This window comes from Poecile atricapillus, unplaced genomic scaffold (assembly GCF_030490865.1).
Source record: "Poecile atricapillus isolate bPoeAtr1 unplaced genomic scaffold, bPoeAtr1.hap1 scaffold_362, whole genome shotgun sequence".
Classification (NCBI taxonomy): domain Eukaryota; kingdom Metazoa; phylum Chordata; class Aves; order Passeriformes; family Paridae; genus Poecile; species Poecile atricapillus.
The window spans coordinates 1-16,595 of NW_026709157.1; the positions used below are offsets into that span (position 1 = coordinate 1).

General features: G+C 60.0%; 2 protein-coding genes across 3 annotated transcripts; both read right to left on the reverse strand.

The window, feature by feature from the left end:
• Positions 1 to 357: 357 nt before the first annotated feature.
• On the reverse strand, positions 358 to 2,481 carry LOC131574506 (retinol dehydrogenase 5-like). Of its 2 annotated transcripts, none has more exons than XM_058828980.1 (2): positions 2,319 to 2,481; positions 358 to 1,189 (listed from the first exon to the last, which is right to left on the reverse strand). In XM_058828980.1, exon 2 carries the CDS (start codon positions 1,146 to 1,148, stop codon positions 882 to 884), a length of 267 nt encoding a protein of 88 aa, XP_058684963.1. In that variant the 5' UTR covers positions 1,149 to 1,189; positions 2,319 to 2,481; the 3' UTR covers positions 358 to 881. The 2 variants fall into 2 exon arrangements, with proteins under 2 accessions (XP_058684963.1, XP_058684964.1); XM_058828981.1 differs by lacking the exon at positions 2,319 to 2,481 and adding an exon at positions 1,980 to 2,312.
• Positions 2,482 to 7,497: 5,016 nt separating this feature from the next.
• BLOC1S1 (biogenesis of lysosomal organelles complex 1 subunit 1) lies at positions 7,498 to 10,965 on the reverse strand. The gene is made up of 4 exons (XM_058828976.1): positions 10,781 to 10,965; positions 10,409 to 10,481; positions 9,179 to 9,311; positions 7,498 to 7,872 (listed from the first exon to the last, which is right to left on the reverse strand). The coding sequence occupies exons 1-4, from the start codon at positions 10,839 to 10,841 to the stop codon at positions 7,762 to 7,764; spliced, it is 378 nt and encodes a 125-aa protein (XP_058684959.1). The 5' UTR covers positions 10,842 to 10,965; the 3' UTR covers positions 7,498 to 7,761.
• Between the last annotated feature and the right edge of the window lie 5,630 nt (positions 10,966 to 16,595).

A 16,595-nucleotide genomic window follows, 5' to 3' on the forward strand; every position in this document is an offset into this window, starting at 1 on the left:
TGCCCACAGGGGTCAGTCCATGCCCAGAGGGCTCAGTCCATGCCCAGAGGGGTCAGTCCATGCCCGAAGGGGTCAGTCCATGCCCGAAGGGGTCAGTCCATGGTCAGGGGGGGTCAGTCCATGCCCACAGGGCTCAGGTCCATGTCCAGAGGGGTCAGTCCATGGTCAGGGGCTCAGCCCATGCCCAGAGGGGTCAGTCCATGCCCGGAGCACTCAGGCCATGCCCAGAGGGGTTCAGGGGGTGGCCACAGGGCTCAGTCCATGCCCGGAGGGCTCAGCCCATGCCCGGAGGGGTCAGTCTGTGTCCAGAGGGGTCAGTCCATGCCCAGAGGGGTCAGTCCATGGTCAGGGGGGGTCAGTCCATGGTCAGAGGGGTCACACCATGGTCAGGGGGGCTCAGTCCATGCCCGGAGCACTCAGGCCATGCCCAGAGGGGTCAGTCCATGCCCGGAGGGGTCAGTCCATGCCTGGAGCACTCAGTCCATGCCCGGAGGGGTCAGTCCATGCCCAGGAGGGGTCAGTCCATGCCCGGAGGGCTCAGCCCATGCCCGGAGGGCTCAGCCCATGCCCGGAGCGCTCCGGCCGTGCCCGGAGGGGGTCAGTCCATGCCCGAAGGGGTCAGTCCATGGTCAGGAGGGGTCAGTCCATGCCCAGAGGGCTCAGCCCATGCCCACAGGGGGTCAGTCCATGCCCGGAGGGCTCAGCCCATGCCCGGAGGGGTCAGTCCATGCCCAGAGCACTCAGTCCATGCCCGGAGGGGTCAGCCCATGCCCGGAGGGGTCAGTCCCATGCCCAGAGGGCTCAGTCCATGCCCAGAGGGGTCAGTCCATGCCCAGAGGGCTCAGTCCATGCCCAGAGGAGTCAGGGGGTGGCCACAGGGGTCAGTCCATGCCCGGAGCGCTCCGGCCGTGCCCAAACCCCATCCCTGACCTGAGGCTGTCCGAGAAGGCCTCGATGCAGAACTTGGACACGCAGTAGCCGCCGCCGTTGGCCGAGACGCGGCCCAGGACGCTGGACGTGTTGACCACGCGGCCCCGCGCGCGCTTGAGCAGCGGCAGCAGCCGCAGGGTGACCTCGATGGCCCCGAAGGCGTTGACGGCCATGACCCGCCGGAAATCCTCCATGTCCATCCACTCCGTGGGGCCCATGGGGTTGGCGATGCCCGCGTTGTTCACCAGCCCGAACAGGCCTGGGGGGACACGGCGGTGACACCCCTGGAATGCCGGGACCCCCCTGCTGGGACCCTGGGACCCCCACCCCTGGGACCCCCCATCTTGGGACCCCCCTGCTGGGACCCCCATCCTGGGACCCTGGGACCCCCATCCTGGGATCCCCATCCTGGGACCCTGGGACCCCCATCCTGGGACCCCCACCCTGTGCTCACTGTGCCCCTGGCACCCCTGGAATGCCGGGACCCCCCACCCTGGGACCCCCCTGCTGGGACGCCCATCCTGGGACCTCCACCCTGTGCTCACTGTGCCCCTGGGAACCCCCTGCTGTGCCTCTGGGACCCCCACCCTGGGACCTTGGGACCCCCACCCTGGGACCCTGGGACCACCCCCCTGCTGGGACACGGGGACCCCCACCCTGGGACCCCCACACTGGGAACCCCATCCTGGGACCTCCACCCTGGGACCCCCACCCCTGTGCTCACTGTGCCCCTGGGGACCCCCACCCTGTGCTCACTGTGCCTCTGGGACCCCCACCCTGGGACCCCCACGCTGGGACCCTGGGACCCCCAAGCTGGGACACCCACCCTGTGCTCACTGTGCCTCTGGGACCCCCACCCTGTGCTCACTGTGCTCCTGGGACCCCCATGCTGGGTACCCTGGGACCCCCACCCTGTGCCCCCTCCCCACAGCCTCTCCTGGGGGTCCATCCTGCCCCACAGCCCCTCTTGGGGGGGCTCCATGTGCTCCCTGCCCCACAGCCCTGTCCCACACCCCCTCCCCAAGCCCCCAGACCCTTTTCCTCCTCACCTTTCTCCCCCACCTCCTCCTTCACCCACTCCAGAACTCAGAGCGGGTGACATCCAGGAGAGTGGTCCCCAGGTGTCCCCCCAGAGCATCAGAAGTGGCACAGAGGTGTCCCCCCAAGCCCCCAGACCCTCCCCAAAGCCCCCAGACCCTTTTTCCCCCTCACCTTTCTCCCCCACCTCCTCCTTCACCCACTCCAGAACTCAGAGCAGGTGACATCCAGCACGGTGGTCCCCAGGTGTCCCCCCAGAGGTGACACAGGGGTGTCCCCCCCTTGTCCTCCATCCCCTCCCCAAGCCCCCAGACCCTCCCCAAAGCCCCCAGACCCTTTTTCCCTCTCACCTTTCTCCCCCACCTCCTCCTTCACCCACTCTGCAGCCCTCTGGATGCTGTCGGAGCGGGGTGACGTCCAGCAGGGTGGTCCGGAGGTGTCCCCCCAGTGTCAGAGGTGACACAAAACTGCCCCCCTCTGTGTCCCCCACCCTGTCCCCAAGCCCCCAGACCCTTTTTCCCCCTCACCTTTCTCCCCCACCTCCTCCTTCACCCCACTCTGCAGCCCTCTGGATGCTGTCGGAGCGGGTGACGTCCAGCAGGGTGGTCCGGAGGTGTCCCCCGGCGCTGTCCCCCAGGCTCTGGGCTCCCTGCGGGGTCAGGCAGGCGGCCAGCACGCGGTAGCCACGCCGGGCCAGCCGCCGGGCCAGCAGGTTGCCGAAGCCGCTGTCGCAGCCCGTGATGAAAACGTGTTTGTCCGTCACGGTGGGCAACGTCCGGCGGTCCCGCAGCAGCCAGGCCACGGCCCAGGCCACGGCCAGCAGGGTCACACACAGCCACATGGCCTGGGGGGGGACATGTGGGACCCCCCGTGGGACCCCCACCCTGTGTGAGACCCCCCCACCCACGGCCAGCAGGGGTCACACACAGCCACATGGCCTGGGGGGGGGACATGTGGGACCCCCACCCCTGTGTGAGACCCCCCCACCCAGTGTCACACACAGCCACATGGCCTGGGGGGACACGTGGGACCCCCGTGGGACCCCCGTGGGACCCCCACCCACGGCCAGCAGGGTCACACACAGTCACATGGCCTGGGGGGACACGAGGGACCCCCGTGGGACCCCCACCCTGTGTGAGACCCCCACCCATCCCAAACCCCCACCCTGTGTGACCCCCACCCACGGCCAGCAGGGTCACACACAGCCACATGGCCTGGGGGGACATGTGGGACCCCCGTGGGACCCCCACCCTGTGTGAGACCCCCACCCAGTGCCACACACAGCCACATGGCCTGGGGGGACACGCGGGACCCCCGTGGGACCCCCACTCTGTGTGACACCCCCCTGTGTGACCCCCACCCAGCCTGGAGAGACCCCCACCCATCCCAGACCCCCACCCTGTGTGACCCCCACCCAGTGCCACACACAGCCACATGGCCTGGGGGGACACGTGGGACCCCCACTCTGTGTGAGACCCCCCCCCGTGGGACCCCCACCCATCCCAGACCCCCACCCAGTGCCACACACAGCCACATGGCCTGGGGAGAGATGTGGGAGCCCCCGTGGGACCCCCACCCATCCCAAACGCCCACCCAGTCCCAGGGACAGCCACATGGCCTGGGGGGGACATTTGGGACCCCCCACCCTGTGTGAGACCCCCCCCGTGGGACCCCCACCCAGCCTGGAGAGACCCCCACCCATCCCAAACCTCACCCTGTGGGACCCCCACCCATCCCAGACCCCCACTCAGTGTCACACACAGCCACATGGCCTGGGGGGGGACACGTGGGACCCCCGTGGGACCCCCACCCATCCCAAACCCCCACCCTGTGTGACCCCCACCCAGTGCCACACACAGCCACATGGCCTGGGGGGAGGTGGGGGGGGACACGTGGGACCCCCGTGAGACCCCCACCCAGCCTGGAGAGACCCCCCCACCCATCCCAAACCCTCACCCTGTGTGACCCCCCCGGTGCCACCCACCCCCAGGGACACCCGAGGGACGGGGATTTTCGGGGGGCAGGGGACCCGTGGGACCCCCCGGCAGGACCCCCCAGGAGCCCGGTGGGACCCCCAAACCCCCCCCCCCGTGGATTGGTGGGAGGGGGCGTCCCCCCCTCCCTCCATCCCTCCCTCCCCCCCCGCCCCGGTCACAGCGGTCACTCAGGACTGACCCCTCGGGGGGTCCCTCCCCTGCCCCACACCGGGGGGTCACACTGAGGACCCCCAAACTCCTTTTTTGGGGTGGGGGCTCCCCCCTGGCGGGACCCCAGACCCACCTTTCCCCCCCCCCCGGCCTGGCCGGGGCCGGCCGAGCCCGGATTAACGGGGCTGTGCGTCACCGGCCGGACACTGGGGGGGCTCCGGGGGGGTCCCCTCCGGCCCCCTCCCACCCTCCCGGCCCAGCAGGGACCCCCGGGACCCCCGGGGTGATCCCTGCCCCAGCCGGGACCCCCAAAACACCAGACCCCCCCCCCAATTCCGGCAGCACTGAGGGAGGGGGGAGCCTGTCCTCCTGCAGGGGCTCCGGGACCCCCTCCGGGACCCCCACCGGGGGGTTTGGGGCGGCAGGACCCCTCCCCACTGTTATTTTAGGGGTTGGACCCCCCCCCATTGTTATTTTGGGGGTTGGACCCCTCCCCATTTTTGGTTTGGGGTGGCAGGACCCCTCCCCACTGTTATTTCAGGGGTTGGACCCCCCCCATTGTTATTTTGGGGGTTGGACCCCTCCCCATTGTTGGTTTGGGGTGACAGGACCCCCCCCCATTGTTATTTTGGGGGTTGGACCCCCCCATTGTTATTTTGGGGCTGGGACCCCCCCCATTGTTATTTTGGGGCTGGGACCCCTCCCCATTGTTATCTTGGGGTGACAGGACCCCTCCCCCATTGTTATTTTGGGGGTTGGACCCCCTCCCCCATTGTTATTTTGGGGGTTGGACCCCTCCCCACTGTTATTTCAGGGGTTGGACCCCCCCCATTGTTATTTTGGAGCTGGGACCCCTCCCCATTTTTTGTTTGGGGTGACAGGACCCCCCCATTGTTATTTTAGGGATTGGACCCCTCCCCATTGTTATTTTGGGACTGGGACCCCTCCCCATTGTTATTTTGGGGGTTGGACCCCTCCCCATTATTATTTTGGGGGTTGGACCCCCTCCCCATTTTTGGTTTGGGGTGACAGGACCCCCCCCCCCATTGTTATTTTGGGGGTTGGACCCCCCCCCAATTGTTATTTTGGGGGTTGGACCCCTCCCCATTGTTGGTTTGGGGTGACAGGACACCCCCCCCATTGTTACTTTAGGGGTTGGACCCCCCCCATTGTTATTTTGGGGCTGGGACCCCTCCCCATTTTTGGTTTGGGGTGACAGGACCCCCCCATTGTTATTTTGGGGGTTGGACCCCTCCCCATTATTATTTTGGGGGTTGGACCCCTCCCCATTGTTGGTTTGGGGTGACAGGACCCCTCCCCATTGTTGGTTTGGGGGGGCAGGACCCCTCCCCACTGTTATTTTAGGGGCTGGGACCCCTCCCCATTGTTATCTTGGGGGTTGGACCCCTCCCCATTGTTGGTCTGGGGGTTTCACACCGTGTGGGACCCCCCAGAAGGGTGGGAAGCCCCCCAAATTCCCTCCTCGGATTGAAGGGGGGGACACCAAGGAGGGTGAGGGTCTGTGCCCCCCCCCACCCCAGCAGCCCCCTCTGGGGGGGTTTGGGGGTCTCGGGACCCCCGTTTGCTCCCCACCCTCGGATTTGAGGGTGACCCTGGGGGTCTGTCCTGTGTCCCCAGAGACCCCCCCACAGCAGGAGACCCCTGGAATGGGGGGGGGGCAGAAAGGGGGGGTCCCCAAGTCCCTTGGGGGGCAGAGGGGGGGTCCCCATTACCTCGGGGGGGGCAGAGGGGGGTCCCTGAGTCCCTTGGGGGGCAGAGGGGGGGTCCCTGGGCTGATGGGGGGTCCCTGGGCAGAGGGGGGGTCCCCATTACCTCGGGGGGGGCAGAGGGGGGGTCTGGGGGCAGAGGGGGGGGTCCCTGGGCTGAGGGGGGGGTCCCTGGGCAGAGGGGGGGTCCCCATTACCTCGGGGGAGGCAGAGGGGGGGTCCCTGGGCTGAGGGGAGGGTCTGGGGGCTGAGGAGGGGTCCCCATTACCCCGGGGGGGCAGAGGGGGGGTCCCTGAGTCCCTTGGGGGGCAGAGGGGGGTCCCTGGGCTGAGGGGGGGTCTGGGGGCAGAGGGGGGGTCCCCCATTACCTCGGGGGGGGCAGAGGGGGGGTCCCTGGGCTGAGGGGGGGGGTCCCTGGGCAGAGGGGGGGTCCCCATTACCTCGGGGGGGGCAGAGGGGGGGTCCCTGGGCAGAGGGGGGGTCCCTGGGCTGAGGGGGGGTCCCCATTACCTCGGGGGGGGGCAGAGGAGGGGTCTGGGGGCAGAGGGGGGGGGTCCCTGGGCTGAGGGGGGGGTCCCTGGGCAGAGGGGGGGTCCCCATTACCTCGGGGGGGCAGAGGGGGGGTCCCTGGGCTGAGGGGAGGGTCTGGGGGCTGAGGAGGGGTCCCCATTACCCCGGGGGGGCAGAGGGGGGGTCCCTGAGTCCCTTGGGGGGCAGAGGGGGGTCCCTGGGCTGAGGGGGGGTCTGGGGGCAGAGGGGGGGTCCCCATTACCTCGGGGGGGGGGCAGAGGGGGGGTCCCTGGACTGAGGGGGGGTCCCTGGGCAGAGGGGGGTCCCCATTACCTCGGGGGGGGGCAGAGGGGGGGTCCCTGGACTGAGGGGGGGGTCCCTGGGCAGAGGGGGGTCCCCATTACCTCGGGGGGGGCAGAGGGGGGGTCTCGGGGCAGAGGGGGGTCCCCATTACCTCGGGGGGGGCAGAGGGGGGGTCTGGGGGCAGAGGGGGGTCCCCATTACCTCGGGGGGGGCAGAGGGGGGGTCCCTGGACTGAGGGGGGGGGTCCCTGGGCAGAGGGGGGTCCCCATTACCTCGGGGGGGGCAGAGGGGCTGCGGGCGCTGCTCCAGCCGTGGCCTCGGGGCCGTGTGAGCCGGGGTGGGGGGCGTGGATCCCGGGGGGGGGTGGGAACAGGGGAGGGGTCGGTGGGATTTGGGGAGGGGGGGGGGAACCACGGTGGCTCCTCCCCGTGCCTGGCACGGCCAAAACTCCCGTGGGGGGTGGGGGAATGAGGGGGGTTTGAGCCCCCTCCCCTCTGCCCCCAGACCCCCCCCCCCCGAACGCTCCAGAGTGGGGAGGGGGGGTTTGGGCACTTTTTGGGGGGGTGGGACACCCCTGGCATTGCTGGGGACCCTCCCCCTGGAGGAGACCCCCTCCCCAATGGGTCCCATTTGGGGGGGCTGAGACCCCCACTCAGGGAACTGCAGGAGATAGGGGGGGGTCCTCACCCCAAAACGAAAGCCTGGACCCCTCCCCACCCCCCAAGGGAATTAATTAAAGCCCCTCCCACCCCCAGGAAATGAGGGGGAGCCCCCCCGGGGGGGGGGGGAATTAAGTCCCCAAAGGTCCCTTTGTCCCCAATCAAAGGAGCCTCAGAGCCTCGTTAAGCGCCCAAGAGGATGAGGAGGCTCAGGGGGATTTGGGGTGGGGGGCTGTGCCAGGGTCCCACTGACCCGGCCTGACCCCCCCCTCCCCACACAAACACCCCCCAGCGCCCCCCTCCCCTTTTTTATTCCACTGATCCCAGTGCTGAGGACGCGGCGGTGAGACCCCCACCCCGTTACTTGCCGGCGCTGGGGGGTCCCGGGGGGGGGTCCCGGGGGTCTCTGGGGGTCCCTGGGGGTCTCTGGGGGTCTCTGGGGGTCTCTCAGGAGCAGGAAGGCTGCAGCTGCCCCTTGTAGACGTACTCGAGGGCGGTGGCGATGGTCCTCATGTCCAGCTCGATGCTGCGGGCCCAGTTCTCCACGTCCCCAATCTCCTGAAGGGAATTTGGGGAGGGGGCTTGGAGCCGTCCCACCCCCGCCACGCTCCTCCCAGGGATTTGGGGAGGGGGTCTCTAAGCCAGCCCATTCCATTGAGATACTCTGGAACCCCCTGAGTGCTCCTCAAGCACTCCAGCACAAACCCAGGGGTCTGGGGGCTTCATCCCCCTCCTCCATCCATGGGTCTGGGGGCTCCATTCGCTCCCCATGGGTCTGGGATCCACATCCTCCCCCCATATGGGTCTGGGGGCTTCATCTCCCCATTCCTTCATGGGTCTGGGGGCTTCATTCGCTCCCCATGGGTCTGGGATCCACATCGTCCACCCATATGGGTCTGGGGGCTTCCTCTCCCCATTCCTTCATGGGTCTGGGGGCTTCATTCGCTCCCCATGGGTCTGGGATCCACATCCTCCCCCCATTTGGGTCTGGGGGCTTCATCTCCCCATTCCTTCATGGGTCTGGGGGCTTCATTTCCTCCTCCCTTTATGGGTCTGGGGGCTTCATTCCCTCTCTATAGATCTGGGATCCACATCCCACCCCATATGGGTCTGGGGGCTTCATCTCCCTCCATTCATGGGTCTGGGGTCCTCATTCCCCTTCCTTTCATGGGTCTGGGGGCTCCAACCCCTCCCAGTGTTCCCTCCCCAGTGGCCGGCTGGGATTTGGGGAGGGGGCTTTGGGGAGGGGGTTTTTGGGTAGGTTTGGGGTGGGTTTTTTGGGGGAGTTTTGAGTGGATTTTTTGGGGAGTTTTTGGGGATTTTTGTGTGGGTTTTGGGGTGGGTTTGGGGTGGATTTTTTAGGGGAGTTTTGGGGGAGTTTTGGGTGTATTTTTTGGGTGGACTTTGGGGTGTTTTTGGGGTGTTTTTGGGGTGTTTTTGGGGTGGGTTTGGGGTGTTTTTGGGGTGTTTTTGGGGCAGGGGTCTCTCACCTTGAGGGCCTGGTTGAAGTTCTCCACCATGGCGATCCAGTGGCCGGTCTGGGGTTTTGGGGTGGGTTTTTTGGGTGGATTTTGGGGTGTTTTTGGGGTGGGTTTTGGGGTGGATTTTTTGGGTGGATTTTGGGGTTGTTTTTGGGGTGGGTTTGGGGTGTTTTTGGGGCGGGGGTCTCTCACCTTGAGGGCCTGGTTGAAGTTCTCCACCATGGCGATCCAGTGGCCGGTCTGGGGTTTTGGGGGAGTTTTGGGTGGATTTTTTGGGTGGATTTTGGGGTGTTTTTGGGGTGGATTTGGGGTGGATTTTTTGGGTGGATTTTGGGGTGTTTTTGGGGTGGGTTTGGGGTGTTTTTGGGGCGGGGGTCTCTCACCTTGAGGGCCTGGTTGAAGTTCTCCACCATGGCGATCCAGTGGCCGGTCTGGCGGGCGAACTGCGCCGCCTGCACCTGCAGGGTCTTCACCTCCTGGTCCAGCTTGCGCTGGTTCACGTAGGCCTGGGCCACCCTGGGGAGGGGGACACGGAGCTGGAGACCCCACCCCACAAACCAGCTGGAGACCCCACCCCACAAACCCCCCACCCAAAAAGAGGGGAGAGGAAAAGGGGGGAAAGAGTTGGGAGGGAATGTGAGGGTGAGGGGGGCTTTGGGAAAAGGGATTTGTGGGGCTGGGGGCTTTGGGAGAAGGGATTTGTGGGGTTGGGGTCTTCAGAAAGGAGGATTTGTGGGGCTGGGGGCTTTGGGAGAAGGGATTTGTGGGGTTGGGGTCTTCAGGAAGGAGGATTTGTGGGGCTGGGGGCTTTGGGAGAAGGGATTTGTGGGGTTGGGGTCTTCAGAAAGGGGGCTTTATAGGGCTGGGGGGGCTGGGGTCTTTGTGAAAGAGGATTTGGGGGGCTGGGGTCTTCAGGAAGTGGATTTGTTGGGTTGGGGTCTTCTGGAAGGGGAATTTATAGGGCTGAGGGGTCTGGGGGCTTCAGGAAAGAGGATTTGTGGGATTGGGGGGCTTTAAGAAGGGGGATTTGTGGGGCTGGGGGTTTCGGGAAAAGGGATTTGTGGGGTTGGGGTCTTCAGAAAAGGGGATTTATAGGGCTGGGGGGGTCTGGGGGCTTGAGGAAAGAGGATTTATGGGGTTGGGGGGCTTTAAGAAAAAGGGTTTGTGGGGCTGGGAGGGTCAATGGGGCTGAGGGCTTCAGGAGAATGGGATTTGTGGGGTTGGGGGGCTTTAAGAAGGGGGATTTGTGGGGTTGGGGTCTTCAGAAAAGGGGATTTATAGGGCTGGAGAGGGTCTGTGGGGTTGGGGGAGTTATGGAAAGGGGGTTTATGAGGCTGAGGGGGGTCTGTGGGGTTGGGGGAGTTATGGAAAGGGGGTTTATGAGGCTGAGGGGGGTCTGTGGGGTTAGGGGAGTTATGGAAAGGGGGTTTATGGGGCTGAGGGGGGTCTGTGGGGTTAGGGTAGTTATGGAAAGGGGGTTTATGGGGCTGAGGGGGGTCTGTGGGGTTGGGGGTCCCCGGGAAAGGGGATTTGTGGTGTTTGGGGTCCCAGAAGGGGTATGGGGTTTGGGGGAGGGGGGTTCCCAGAAGGAATTGGGGGGTCCCGGGGCTCACCCCACGTTCAGGTGATCGACCAAGGCCTCGGTGAGGCGGGTGGCAGCCGCGATCGCATCCCGGCGCCGCCGCTCTGGGTGGGGACACACCGTGAGGGGCAGCGAGACCCCCGTGACGTCATCAGCGCCGCGAGTGACGTCAACATTATCCATTGTGACATCACCGAACTGACCCGTGACCTCACGGGCCCCCCCCACGCCCCTCAGGCACCCCTCAGGCGCCCCTCAGGCTTCCCGCCCTTTTCCCCCTTGACGGACAGCCGCGCCAGCCAATGGGGCGCCGCTCTGCGCTGAGCGGCGGCTCCGTCAGCCAATGGGACGCGGCGGGCGGGGGTTTGTTGCCATGGAGACGGGGGAAAGGGGCGGGGCTCACCCTGCAGCTCGCGCCGCTCGCTCTGGCGGGCCTGGTGCTCCTTCAGCAGCCGGGACAGCATGGCGGCCGCCGCGTCACGTGACCTCCCCCCCCGCTCCGCGAGCGCGGGGGCCACGTGACCGAGCGCCACGTGACCGAGCGTCCCGCCCCCCTCCGCGCGCGCGCGTCACCGGCACGTGACCGCCCGCGCGGGAGAGTCACGTGACCTGGGGCTATAGTGTATATAATATATATAATATATATGTATATGATATATATGTAATCTATAGGGGATGTGGGGGGGCTGTAGGGGCTATGGGGGGCTGGGGGGGCCTGTAGGATCTATAGGAGACTTGGGGGGGCTATAGGGGATCTGAGGGGGCTATAGGGGCTATAGGGGACTGGGGGGCTATAGGGGACTGGGGAGGCTATAGGGGCTATAGGGGACTGGGGGGGCTATAGGGAACTGGGGGGGCTATAGGGGACTGGGGGGCTATAGGGGCTATAGGGGACTGGGGGGCTATAGGGGACTGGGGGGCTATAGGGGACTGGGGGGGCTATAGGGAACTGGGGGGGCTATAGGGGACTGGGGGGGCTATAGGGGCTATAGGGGATTGGGGGGCTATAGGGGACTGGGAGGGCTATAGGGGCTATAGGGGACTGGGGGGCTATAGGGGACTGGGGAGGCTATAGGGGCTATAGGGGACTGGGGGGCTATAGGGGATCTGAGGGGGCTATAGGGGCTATAGGGGACTGGGGGGCTATAGGGGACTGGGGGGCTATAGGGGATCTGAGGGGGCTATAGGGGCTATAGGGGACTGGGGGGCTATAGGGGACTGGGGGGCTATAGGGGACTGGGGAGGCTATAGGGGCTATAGGGGACTGGGGGGGCTATAGGGGACTGGGGAGGCTATAGGGGCTATAGGGGATTGGGGGGGCTATAGGGGATTGGGGGGGCTATAGGGGATTGGGGGGGCTATGGGGGGCTGGGATTGGCTGTAGGGGCTATAGGGGCCTATGGGGGCGGCTGTAGGATCTATAGGGGACCTGGGGGTATCTATAGGGGCTATGGGGGGCTGGGAGGGTCTGTAGGATCTATAGGAGACTGGGTGGGCTATAGGGGACCTGGGGGGGCTATAGGGGACTGGGGGGGCTATAGGGGATTGGGGGGGCTATAGGGGATTGGGGGGGCTATAGGGGATTGGGATTGGCTGTAGGGGCTATGGGGGACTGGGGGGACTGTAGGATCTATAGGAGACTGGGGGGGCTATAGGGGACCTGGGGGGGCTATAGGGGACTGGGGGGGCTATAGGGGCTATTGGGGATTTGGGGGGCTATAGGGGATTGCGGGGGCTATAGGGTCTATAGGGGATGTGGGGGGGGCTATCGTGGCTATGGGGGGCTGGGGGGGCTATAGGGGATTGCAGGGGCTATAGGGGATTGGGATTGGCTGTAGGGTCTATAGGAGACTGGGGGGGCTATAGGGGATTGGGGGAGCCTGTAGGGGACTGGGATTGGCTGTAGGGGCTATGGGGGGCTGGGGGCGGCTGTAGGATCTATAGGGGACCTGGGGGTATCTATAGGGGCTATGGGGGACTGGGGGGGCTATAGGGGCTATAGGGGATTGGGGGGGTCTACATGGGATTTGGGGAGGCTATAGGGGACTGGGATTGGCTGTAGGGGCTATGAGGGGCTGTAGGATCTATAGGCGACTGGGGGGGCTATAGGGGACCTGGGGGGGCTATAGGGGATTGGGGGGGACTGAAATAAATCCCAAAAATAAAACCGTGAAGTAAATCCTAAAAATAAATCCCAAAAATAAATCCCAAAAATAATTCCTAAAAATAAATCCTAAAAATAAATCCCCAAAATAAATCCCAAAAATGAATCCCCAAAATAAATCCCCAAAATAATCCCCCCCCGAAAATAAATCCCAAAAACGAACCCCAGAAATAAATCCCAAAAAACCCAAATCCCAAAAACCCAAATCCCAGAAATAAATCCCCCCCCCAAAAAAAATCAAATCCCAAGAATCCAAATCCCAAAAAACCCAAATCCCAAAAACCCAAACCCCAGAAATAAATCCCAAAAAACCCAAATCCCAAAACCAAATCCCAAAAAAATCAAATCCCAAATCCCAAAACACCCAAACCCCAAAAACCAAACTCCAAAAAGAAATCCCAGGAACAAAAACCCCAAAATCCAAATCCCAAAAATCCAAATCCAAATCCCAAAAATCCAAACCCCAAAAACTCCAAACCCCAAAAATAAATCCCCAAAAATAAATCCCAAACCAAAACCCCCAAACCCAAATCCCAAAAAATCAAATCCCAAAAATCCAAACCCCAAAACACCAAACCCCAAAGTCCAAATCCCAAAAAAACCAAATCCCCAAAAAAAACAAATCCCCAAAAAATCAAATCCAAATCCAAAAAACCCCAAAACTCAGGGACTGACCCCAAATCACGGGGACCGCACCCCCAAATCGGAATTATTTCACCCCAAATCGGAATTATCGCACCCCAAATCGGAATTATTCACCCCAAATCTGAATTATTTCACCCCAAATCGGAATTATTCACCCCAAATCAGAATGATTTCACCCCAAATCAGAATGATTTCACCCCAAATCTGAATTATTTCACCCAATATCGGAATTATCGCACCCTAAATTGGAATTATTTCACCCCAAATCGGAATTATTTCACCCCAAATCGGAATTATTCACCCCAAATCGGAATTATCGCACCCCAAATTGGAATTATTTCACCCCAAATCAGAATTATTTCACCCCAAATCGGAATTATCGCACCCTAAATTGGAATTATTTCACGCCAAATCGGAATTATTCACCCCAAATTGGAATTATCGCACCCTAAATTGAAATTATTTCACCCCAAATCAGAATTATCGCACCCCAAATCGGAATTATTTCACCCAATATCGGAATTATCGCACCCTAAATTGGAATTATTTCACCCCAAATCAGAATTATTTCACCCCAAATCAGAATTATCGCACCCTAAATTGGAATTATTTCACCCCAAATCGGAATTATCGCACCCTAAATTGGAATTATTTCACGCCAAATCGGAATTATTCACCCCAAATTGGAATTATTTCACCCTAAATCAGAATTATTTCACCCTAAATTGGAATTATTTCACCCCAAATCGGAATTATTTCACCCCAAATCAGAATTATCGCACCCTAAATCGGAATTATTTCACCCCAAATCGGAATTATTCACCCCAAATCGGAATTATTCACCCCAAATCGGAATTATTCACCCCAAATCGGAATTATTCACCCCAAATTGGAATTATTTCACCCCAAATCTGAATTATTTCACCCCAAATCTGAATTATTTCACCCAATATCGGAATTATTTCACCCCAAATCGGAATTATTCACCCCAAATCAGAATTATTTCACCCCAAATCAAAATTATTTCACCCCAAATCGGAATTATTCACCCCAAATCGGAATTATTGCACCCCAAATCTGAATTATTCACCCCAAATCAGAATTATTTCACCCCAAATCGGAATTATTCACCCCAAATCAGAATTATTTCACCCCAAATCGGAATTATTCACCCCAAATCTGAATTATTTCACCCAATATCGGAATTATCGCACCCTAAATTGGAATTATTTCACCCCAAATCGGAATTATTCACCCCAAATCTAATTATTTTTGGGGCTCCTGAGGAATTTTTTGGGGGTCCCTGGAGAATTTTTTGGGGTCCCTGAAGAATTTTTGGGGGTCCCTGAGGAATTTTTGGGGCTCCTGAGGAATTTTTGGGGCTCCTGAGGAATTTTTGGGGGTCCCTGGAGAATTTTTGGGGCTCCTGAGGAACTTTTGGGGGTCCCTGAAGAATTTTTGGGGTCCCTGAAGAATTTTTGGAGGCTCCTGAAGAATTTTTGGGGCTCCTGAGGAACTTTTGGGGTCCCTGAAGAATTTTTGGGGCTCCTGAAGAACTTTTGGGGGTCCTGAGGAATTTTTGGGGCTCCTGAGGAATTTTTTGGGGGTCCCTGATGAATTTTTGGGGCTCCTGAGGAATTTTTGGGGGTCCCTGAGGAATTTTTTGGGGCTCCTGAAGAACTTTTGGGGCTCCTGATGAATTTTTGGGGCTCCTGAGGAATTTTTGGGGCTCCTGAGGAATTTTTGGGGGTCCCTGAGGAATTTTTGGGGGGTCCTGAAGAATTTTTGGGGGGTCCTGAGGAACTTTTGGGGTCCCTGGAGAATTTTTTGGGGCTCCTGAGGAATTTTTTGGAGGGTCCTGAAGAATTTTTGGGGTCCCTGAAGAATTTTTGGGGCTCCTGAGGAACTTTTGGGGCTCCTGAGGAATTTTTGGGGACCCTGAGGATCCCCCAGAACCCCAAAACCAGGAGGGAACAACCCAAAATCAATCGGGACATTTTGGGGAGGGGTCTCAGCCCCATCGCGACCCCCGCCCCCTCTCCAGGAGATATTTTTGGGCTGGAAAAATGGGATTTTGTCATTTTTTCCAGCTCCGGGAATTTATTTTTATCCCTCTCCAGAGGCCCCGGGGGATTTTTGGGGTCGTGCGAACCAACCCCGCCCCCCCGGAATTTTTTGGGGAGGGGTCCAGGACGGGATCGGGATCCAAACCCCCCCAAAATTCCTCATTTTTCACCCCAAAAATTCCCAAATTTCTCCTCGTTTTCCAGTATAAATCCCACTGGGAATTCCCGGAGTTTTTTGTTCTTTCCCAGCGTGGGAACAGCTCCGCCCCTCCCCCGCCCTTTTCCCGAGGGAAAATCGGGAATTGCGGGTGGGAAAAGAGGGAAAAGAGGGAAAAAAATCCCAAAAATCCGCTGGGGGAGGGGAGCAAAGCCGAGACCCCAAATCCGAGGGGTTTTACCCCAAAATGGAGCCTCGGGGGTCGCGCCTTGGAGCTGATCCCAGGAATTTATCGGGAATTTACCGGGAATTTATTGGGAATTTATCGGGAATTTATTGGGAATTAATGGGGAATTAATCGGGAATTTATCGGGAATTTATTGGGAATTTGCCGGGAATTAATGGGGAATTAATCGGGAATTTATCGGGAATTTATTGGGAATTTATGCAGAATTTATCGGGAATTAATCGGGAATTTATGAGGAATTTATCGGGAATTTTTTTGGAATTTATTGGGAATTTATTGGGAATTTATCGGGAATTTACTGGGAATTAATCGGGAATTTATCGGGAATTTACTGGGAATTTATCGGAAATTTTTTGGGAATTTATCGGGAATTTACTGGGAATTTATCGGGAATTAATCGGGAATTAATCAGGAATTTACTGGGAATTAATTGGGAATTAATGGGGAGTTAATTGGGAATTAATCGGGAATTTATTAGGAATTTATTGAGAATTTATCGGGAATTAATCGGGAATTTCTCGGGAATTTATTGGAAATTTATTGGGAATTTATGGGGAATTTATGGGGATTTTATTGTGAATTTATCGGGAATTTACTGGGAATTTATTGGAAATTAATGGGGAATTTATTAGGAATTTATTGTGAATTAATCGGGAATTTATTGGGAATTTATTGGGAATTTATTGGGATTTTCCACCCCAAAAGTGGCCCCGGCCCGGCTGAGCCAAATCCGGGGATGGGGTTTGGGATTTTTGGGGGTTTTTGGGGTTTTTGGGGGTTTTTGGGGTTTTGGGGGTTTTTGGGTTTTTTGGGGTTTTTGGGGTTTTGGGATTTGGGTTTTTTGGGATTTATTTCTGGGGGTTTGGTTTTGGGGTTTGGTTTTTTGGGGGTTTGGGGTCACTCCCCGAGTTTTGGGGTCCCCCCCTGTGATTTTGGGGT